Raw genomic sequence first — 8,650 nt, forward strand, 5'->3', positions numbered from 1 at the left:
AGAATAAATAAATCAAATCAAATCATCTCTTAAAAGAAAATTTAAAAGGCCTTTCTTAGAATCGTTTGCATGTCCCGTCTTCATAAGAAAGAGGAAGCACACAAAAAACTCCTGCTCAAGTTTCTTATAATTATTGACCTTGAAGAACAGATCAGAAATGCAGGACATTTTAGTAGAAGGATTGGCACTTAAATTAAGATATTGTGAGCCATATGAAATTAATTTCCCCTTCAGTCTCACCTAACTTACATAGCAAACAGTCTTTTCTCTTCCCGAACCTGCCTGTTTCTGCGTCTAATGGGTATCAAGAACACTTGGACGTGTCTTTAGGGATATCATAAAAATAGATTACTATACTGGTTTTAACTTATTAAGGGAGCGAATTTTGGACTTAGATGCATGCTGGGACTTACTGCATAATTCATCAGTGCTCATAATGCAAATATGTAGCTGTAAAACTGTCTAAACAGCAAGAAAGCGTTTGTTGGTTTTTCTTCCAATTAAATGGCGCATAAATAGTCAACATTATACGTTTTCTTTAGCATCCCAGCCCTGTGTGGTACAGCGCCTTTTAGTGACAATCCAAAGCAACATCCATTAAGTCTTGTTTCCCTTTAAGACTAGAACTCACCGCTGGAGCGTCGGACAATATTTTCCAGAAAAGTGTTCTGCGGAGCCACCAGTCCTCTCTTTCCCCCGTGCATTATGTGTCTTCAGGACAGACGCTGATTACCGCTCGGTGGTCGTGCTGGTGATAAGCTGTCTGCCGGAGCAGAGTGCGCACCACTAGCTAGTGTCAATAACCTAGAGTAACACGAGGTATATCCGGACTGTGGTTTAAAAAATAAAAGCCTGTTATTGAGTGGAAGTTTTTTTTCCTTTTTTTATGTAAGTACAAATTGAAGACTAATAGCCAAAGTGTGAAATCTGAAGAAAATTATTACCAAACTGCCATTTTAACAGCACAATTGCAGCCACTCTGGTCGAATTAATTATAGGCTTGTTTAACACCATAAGCTTAGTCGCAGTAAATTCAATGCATTTATTTTGAAAGGCACTCACTGAATTACTGATGTAATTTTGGTATTTTTGTCTCTGATTTCACAGAACTGAATACTTGTGGAAGTTATATTTTTATTTTTCCTTTTGTGATTAGAAAGGTTGAGGGATTCATTTGCATTAATTGACTAACCCTACTATACATAATTAAAATGTTTGTAACTTTGTTAGGAACTATATGTGTGTGTTAGTATAAATTTAAATCTGTGTATTGCAGGTGTAGCTGTATTCTGTCACAGTAATGGTATAAATTTCAAGTAAGTATTCAAGTAGACTCTATCATTACAGTTTGAATTCTATTTCACTATATATTTCATAAATAAATATTGTACTTCTTGTTCCACTGCTTTACATTTTTGTGACTGCTAGAATTCGTAGTTATATACTGTAGATAAAGATGCTACATAAAACATATCATCTGTTTAATTTGATATTCATTCATAAATTTAAAGTTGTTAAATTGCCCCCAGCCTGTCAAGCCACAATATTAAATGTTGCTTTATGTACAAAATAACCCAATACAAATTCACACTTTTCTGAAATGGAATATTCTTCATATTTGCTGATAATACTTGTGCCTGAACTTGCACTTGAACTGGTACTTCAGTTATTGTACTTGAGTAAGATTTTGAATGATGGACTTTTGTTCATAATTGTTTACAATGTACAATTTTTACACGAGTACCACACCAGAAGTGGTCATAGGTAGCCTACATAGTCAACCATAAAAAAAATAAAAACAAATTCTCCACTGCTGGCTGAAAATATGAGTTAATTGAACTTAGGTTACAATCTGTATCTAATTCACAAATATCACAGTTATGCCAGTGTTCTTCTTCTCTTTCTTTGTGTTTTGTTGGAATTCACTGATATAGCCTTAACCGACACATAAACACACTTTACTTTTAGTGCCTAGGGCTTTTCATGAAGATATGTTTTAAAAAGTTAATGAGAAAATATAGGTTCATTGCACTAAATTCATATATAATGTATGCAGTGTACAAACACTTTGAGGCCATATTAGTATTTTTAACATACGTAACAGAGGCGTCCAGCAGGGGGTGCTGTTGAGACATTATTGACATTGACCGACCAACATTGTCAGACGAAGAGGAAACAACCGCTCAACAAGAGTGAAAACAACTGCTTGACGCATTATGTCGTGGAGTGATGATGATCTGTAACGGACTTTGGATACTGTCGTTCAGAAGTTCCACGTCGGTGTACAAGGTGGTTGTTTTGAATGCAGATACCGAGTGGTCGTTAAGTGTAACTACCCCCTGTTGTTAGCTAAATCTGCATTATTCTGTTTCCTTAGAAGGAATGCAACGGCCGCCGAGTTGCAATTCTCTTTAGAGCTCCGTCGATTAATGAAATCCGTCGTTACACAGGCACAGTGTTGTGTATTTTAAACTAACTTTTATTCTAAGTCATGCCGAACGACTTTGTAAATATGTTTATACGGATGTGTAATTATCTTCAAGACCCCTGCCTTGTAGCGAGGTTTCAAAATTTCTGCGGTGTTAAAGGGACATTCCCAGATAAAGTCAACAGGCCAGACAGTCAGTCAGAGCCGGACCTTCCCGGGTTGAGGAGGAGGGTCCAACAGGGGGGACAAAGCTCAGATGTCATTGTTGGGAATGGAGCAGCCGGGGGTGCCTCTGTACCGCAGGTTAACGGGATGCCGGGTGACATTGCTACCAGGCCTGACTGTGCACCAGCAGCATCTGATGACGACTCAGACACCGCCATAGCTAAACCGCTCCGGAAAAACTCCCTGACCGGAGATGTGGGTCAAGAGTTCCTGATCCACAACAACTTTCTGTTCTACCTGTTCACCTTTGGGACTGAACTGGGCAACGAGATGTTCTTCATCATCTTCTTCCCCTTCCTGTTCTGGAATATCGACGCCCTGGTCAGCCGGAGACTCATCGTGGTTTGGGCCTGGAACCTGTTCGTAGGACAGTCCACCAAAGACGTGATCCGATGGTCCCGACCCGCCTCCCCTCCTGTGGTGAAGGTGGAGGTCTTCTACAACTCCGAGTACAGCATGCCGTCCACACACGCTATGACAGGGACAGCCATACCTTTCTGTCTCTTCATGCTGACCTATGGACGGTGGCAGGTGAGCCCTTCAGAAAAAGTTTCTCTTCATATACCAATATTTATCTAAATGTTTTTGTTTGTTTTGTTTTTTTTTTACTCACAGTGGGACAAACTATCTAAACATGTCATCTTGGATATAGATACAGTGTGATGGGTGCGTTTGTTTTTCACTATTTTATAACATTTCGTGGACTAAATGATTGTTCTATCAATCAAGAAATTAGTTAACAGGTACACTGATAATGAAAATAAACAGTTAATAATCAGTTGCAGCCTTAGTTTGCTTGGTAATATTAAAGCAGTCTACTGAAACACAATATAAACAGCAGGATTTCCCTAAGGAAATTGGTAAGAGACCCTTGCTGAGAGCCATCTGATTGTGTCAGGTGTCACATACTGAATTTGTTATACTTTTATGATCCTCTCTGAGTTAGTCCAGGGCTTCTGTATATCTCAAGAGTTACTGGATTTTTTAAGGTGATACTAACAGTGATGTTTGAGAATTTATTAAAATGTGATTACCAAATATTGGCCAATAAAGGCTGTGTGGCTAAGGGCAGAGACAGGGAAAGAAGTAATGGGTAGAGGAGGAAACAGAGGGAGAGAGAGGACAGGTGTTGTTGGTGTAGAAAGAACCGGACCAAGGGGTCAGTATCAGGAAGGAAATGCCTCTGATGTTGTTTTTGTTGTTGTTGTACACTACACCTACATTAGTGCTCTGAACAAACCACAGGCAGCTGTGTGAACTGAAACTTTAATAAGGGGCTACAAATAAGTTAGGATGCAGCTTTTGGTGAAATGTTCCCATAATATATCTGCTGGCAGTGAATGGTCCATGTTTATGTAAATTGAGAATAGAAGTGTGTAATTCTCTGCAAAAGACAGTAGCTACTGTATATTCAGGTCAGGGTCAACAGGATTTTAGGACAAATTCAGCCTTTTAAAATGGATCAAAAAGTCCAGTAAAGAAGAAAGCTACAGTCTATGTTGTGTATCTTTTAAAACCTCATTGTCACACACTTCTCTGGTATCTATATTAACTTCTTAATGCCATGTCTTTATGCTCTCTCTGCTAGTACTCTTTTCTCTTTGGCTTTTCTGTGGCTCTCAGCTGGAGTGCCCTGGTCTGTGTAAGCAGAGTCTACATGGGGATGCATTCTGTTCTGGTAAGCCTATCAAATAGAAAACATGTAATGAATAATCTTTCACTAAAATCTGTGGAAAAATTACCACTCATAATAAAGGGAAAACCTAAGGACTGAGAAGATGAGCAAATTATTAATTGACTCTCGGAGGATTCCTCAACACAAGAGTTTGGTTTACAGCACAAAGCAATGAGTTAAAAATAATGTATAGACAAACTGTCATCATTTTTTTTTTTTTTTACAAATTTTAACAAAAATACTCCTCATTAATGTGCATAACAAACACCCATGCTTCATTTTTCATGCTGATAACAGGAACACAGCAACTTATAACATATGAATTATGGAAATTTATCGCCAAGCAGAGCTGTTAAATAATAAAGCCGGGAGATTAGATTCAGTTTGATGGCCATGCAGCCGATGTTAGTAGATATTGTTTTTGCTTTGCATGCTGCATCAGTCAGCAGCTCGCTTAATTTTACAGGAATTTGTCACTGAAACATAACTCACGAATCATAAATGTTTTTTAAAAGATTGGGTATATCAAGACAGTATTTTTAAGAGTGAAAATATGAGTTAACCATTTTTAAAATGGGCTTTCACAGTGTACACTCCTGGTTTAAAAAAAAAATGCCCCTAATGTGTTGCAGGAGGTAATCACTGGCTTCCTGTACAGCCTTCTGGTTCTAGCCTTTTTCCAGCCAATTTTGGACAAGATTGACACCTTCTACATGATGGGCCACTATGCTCCACTTGTGATTATCATCTCACATGTGAGCCTGGGACTTGTGGCATTCTCCCTGGATTCCTGGAGCACCTCTCGGGGCGATACTGCTCAGGCCCTGGGCACTGGGGCAGGAGCTGCTTTGGCTACCCATGTGAACTATCAGCTGGGGCTGCTGCAGGATCCACCGCTCTCCTCACTTCCTCTAACTTTACCATCAGTCAGCACTAGCTTGGTGAGTCGTTCCCTGCTTCGCTTCCTTATCGGAGTCTCTGTCCTCCTCATCACGAGAATGATTATGAAAGCTATGACTATTCCCTTCTTGTGTCGACTGTTCAGCCTGCGCTTGGATGATGTAAGACAGGCAAGGCAGCACATGAAAGTAGAATTGCCATACCGTTACCTTGTCTACAGTGTTGTAGGTTTCAGTTGTCTATGTGTTGTGCCACTCCTCTTTAAGACCTTTAACCTTGCCTGAATATGCATGTACTGCTGACACGTTCAACTACTTGGTGAGGGCAAACAGTGCTAACAGTCATTACATGCTTTGACACAAGATAGGCTAAAGCCAACAATGAACTGATACCACTCAGTACCGTCTACGTAGCCAAACCCTGATTTAGCTTATTCCATTGTGCCACAGAGCTCAGTTGTCCACAAGCTACTAAAATCACATCCCAACTGCCCTGGCTCACATCTCTTCATTAGGGTGAAAACAACCATTGTGGTTTATTTTGACTCAGTCCTTCATATGCTGTTGTGCTGCTGTAAAAACATGAGGATTAACCCACGCCTGTAAATAGTCTCCAACAAATGCACTATTTACTCCAGTTTGATTATTGTTGGCTTAAAAGCTACAATGTCCAGCTGTTTTAGGAACTTCCTTAAAAAGGAGAATATCTATTTTTGAACCATTTTTCAGGATTTTCATCTTCACGGGGAAGTCAGGAAGTAGCAAGAAGACTGATAACACTGTTTTTATAGGATTAGTTGATAGTATGAAAAGTATAAAATATCACTTGTTATGTGGTCAGCACATTTAAGTGTTAACTGAAACTTTGGAAATACAAAATCAATCAAATGTACTGTAAAGATGCTTGTATTTTCATTAATAATGAATCTATTGTATATTTACCTCATTTGATCAAAATATATATGGGTACTATATGTTAATATGTTAATAGAGAATTTCATATTATAGGTATAAACCAAACCATAAAGTGTGAAGCCACTTCTCATCTGTTGTCAACACCAATTTTCTACATGATGATAGGCAGCATTATTGTCACTTTCTTTTTGTACTTTTGCCTCCAAATGTGTTTGTAACTTTGACCCAAATTTAAATCAGGTGTTGTCTGAAATACTCCTTAGAAAGTATAGAATTGAAAAACGTGAATATTTTTGATAAATTATTTTTATCATCTTAACTATCTTAAGCTGAATTGTTGCTCTAGAAAAAACATTCAGAATACATTAATACTATGAATGCCTTAGACATTTCAATTGCTGTTATACTACAGTATAGAACCAAACTGACCCTAGAACCTGTCTTAAGTGATGTGGTTGCTTGTTTTTTCTTGTTGTAATGTTCTATTCATGGTTTGATATTCATGTCACAGTGTTAATGCCAGAGTATCATGTATCATGAGTTATTTATTAGTCTTATATTACCATCAGCTCTCTCATATTTTTTCAGTTATGCAAGGGCTGTATCTGAATGCATTTGAAAACAATAGAAAATAAAATATTCCTTCCTGCTTCCTTCCTGTTTTTTTAATGCATTTAATTTTTAAAATTGCTCTGATTTTATTTTTCTTGAAAGGGAGTTTCTGTCAATGCATCTGGGACTTTAACACGCTTTTTAAAGTGCTGTGACCCACTTGGCAGTTCTGACAGATTTTCTGTTGCCTGAAAAACAGCATCAGATGTGGCAGCAACCAATCAGTAATTACTAGTACATGAAATTGATACTTATACCGAAGGTATTCATATTAATAATATGACAAATGGAAAAAAAAAACAAGTACTTCTGAAGTCATATCTATGATACTTATGTTCCAACAAAGTGATTCAGCACTACAGTGTGGTTGAATGCTAACAAATTTAGATAAAATTTCACATAGATAGTACATTGATCCAGAATAATTGAAATCTTGTTTTGATAGCTCAAAATAGAAAGGTCAGTAGTAAGGGACGCAGTCCTGATTTTTAATCCTGATATTTAAATAACAAGCTTTCGCCATGTTACGTTCAAGTTTATGAGCAGACGTGTTTTGCTATACAACCTGACCCGATTGACCCAGGTAAAGGCACACCAAAAAGCAATGGGACGTTTTATTTTGAAAAATATGCGTGACCGCGTAAGCCGGAAGTACGGCTTCCAAAACATCAGTTCATAGAAGTAGCTAGGTAGTACTGTTCGGTGAAATGACGCTAAAGTTGGGTCACCATTCAATATACTTAATGTAGCCGAGGAAGTAGTGAACACGGTAGATATGTTAGATAAGTCATTAGACACTTGTTTACTATTCCCTTTGCTAACCGTTGTTAACTATTAACCCGCTCTTACTCTGTGGCTGCTGCAGACGCTGATATAAAGTTAGCTCGCGCCTCCGGTGTTCTGTCGAGTTGTGTTACCTGGCGAGCTGCAGCTTCACAAGGTGGTTGCGATTAGAGGTGGGGGTGGGGTTGAGGTTGACAGATTCATAGGTGGCAGCCCTTGACAGAGCCACAGTTCATATTTGCTTACAAGAAGTCCGATAAACATAGGTAACAACAAGCGTTAGGTTTTTTTTTGTTGTTGTTGTTCTTTCGTGAGAGGTATTAGTCCTCTGCCGCCGGTGCAGATGCCTCGTCTGGAAAAGATAAAAGGCAAAGGAACAAAAAGGTAAGAGTAAAACTACACCTTCAGGGAAACGGAGTGTCATCTTAAACTGAAGGAGATATTCTGTTATTCGGTTGCTAAGTTAAATACTCAGTGTTTTCTCAATTTTATTTTTTAAATAGTTTACATGTATTACTACACAGTAAAACTTCAAGTGATTGTTAATTCCAGACAATAATTAAAAGAGCCATAGAACAAAATACAACACTCTACTGGCAGGTCAGTCATTGTACTTTTGAGTAATCAGAGTTAAACGACTGATTTCCTCATATTGTATTGTGCATGCATGTAAACACATGATGTGAGTTAAAATTGTAAATTTACAATTTTCTAATACATGTTCATGTCTCTTGCTGTGCCCAACTAAGACCAAGATTAGACTGGAAGTTTGTTCAGAGGTTCTGCAGCATCCAGAAGGTCCTGTTCCCATCATGGACCAGTCCAAATGTCATTATGTTTGGGACGCTGCTTGGCATCACTTTAACAGGTAGCTGCTGGAGTTACAAAAGCTTTATGCAAGAGAAGAAGTACATCTGCCAAAGGGGGAAACAAATTGTCACAATCAAGTCAAGCTACTTATCAAATGACTGTGAATAATATAGAAATATAAATAATTTTGTCACACTAATGAAACCTCATCATGAGACGCATTTCCAGCCTGGTAAAGGGTTTTGTGACACTGTAAAATGTCACTTTTGATGGCATAAAGAACTCTATACTGTGTTTATTCCT

The 8,650-nt window shown here is 38.2% G+C and overlaps 3 protein-coding genes across 4 annotated transcripts in view; 2 read left to right on the plus strand and 1 right to left on the minus strand.

The window, feature by feature from the left end:
- Window positions 1-743, minus strand: part of LOC109952584 (potassium voltage-gated channel subfamily H member 5-like) — a 16,148-nt gene extending 15,405 nt beyond the window's left edge. The window contains exon 1 of the mRNA XM_020587744.1: window positions 632-743. Within this exon, the coding sequence (XP_020443400.1) occupies window positions 632-704 (73 nt within the window). The 5' untranslated portion in view covers window positions 705-743. The remainder of the gene's footprint in view (window positions 1-631) is intronic.
- A 1,412-nt stretch (window positions 744-2,155) lies between these two features.
- Window positions 2,156-6,786, plus strand: LOC109954458 (sphingosine-1-phosphate phosphatase 1-like). Its single transcript, XM_020589799.1, has 3 exons — window positions 2,156-3,184; window positions 4,242-4,331; window positions 4,961-6,786. The coding sequence occupies exons 1-3, from the start codon at window positions 2,492-2,494 to the stop codon at window positions 5,510-5,512; spliced, it is 1,335 nt and encodes a 444-aa protein (XP_020445455.1). The 5' UTR covers window positions 2,156-2,491; the 3' UTR covers window positions 5,513-6,786.
- Window positions 6,787-7,394: 608 nt separating this feature from the next.
- Window positions 7,395-8,650, plus strand: part of abcd4 (ATP-binding cassette, sub-family D (ALD), member 4) — a 10,603-nt gene continuing 9,347 nt past the window's right edge. For both annotated transcript variants that reach the window (XR_002274132.1, XM_020589776.1), the window contains exons 1-2: window positions 7,395-7,921; window positions 8,287-8,405. Coding sequence is in view for 1 of the 2 variants with exons in the window: in XM_020589776.1 (XP_020445432.1) it covers window positions 7,881-7,921; window positions 8,287-8,405 (160 nt within the window). In the remaining variant the exon portion in view is untranslated. The remainder of the gene's footprint in view (window positions 7,922-8,286; window positions 8,406-8,650) is intronic.

Source organism: Monopterus albus, unplaced genomic scaffold, assembly GCF_001952655.1.
Source record: "Monopterus albus unplaced genomic scaffold, M_albus_1.0 scaffold9.1, whole genome shotgun sequence".
In the NCBI taxonomy this organism is placed as follows: domain Eukaryota; kingdom Metazoa; phylum Chordata; class Actinopteri; order Synbranchiformes; family Synbranchidae; genus Monopterus; species Monopterus albus.

Bases quoted from the DNA above. Each gene is read 5' to 3' on its own strand.
- LOC109954458 (XM_020589799.1), top strand. From the start codon at position 2,492: ATGCCGAACGACTTTGTAAATATGTTTATACGGATGTGTAATTATCTT. The intron at 3,185-4,241 runs GTGAGCCCTTCA...TCTCTCTGCTAG, and splicing joins TGACCTATGGACGGTGGCAG to TACTCTTTTCTCTTTGGCTT. The intron at 4,332-4,960 runs GTAAGCCTATCA...AATGTGTTGCAG, and splicing joins TGGGGATGCATTCTGTTCTG to GAGGTAATCACTGGCTTCCT.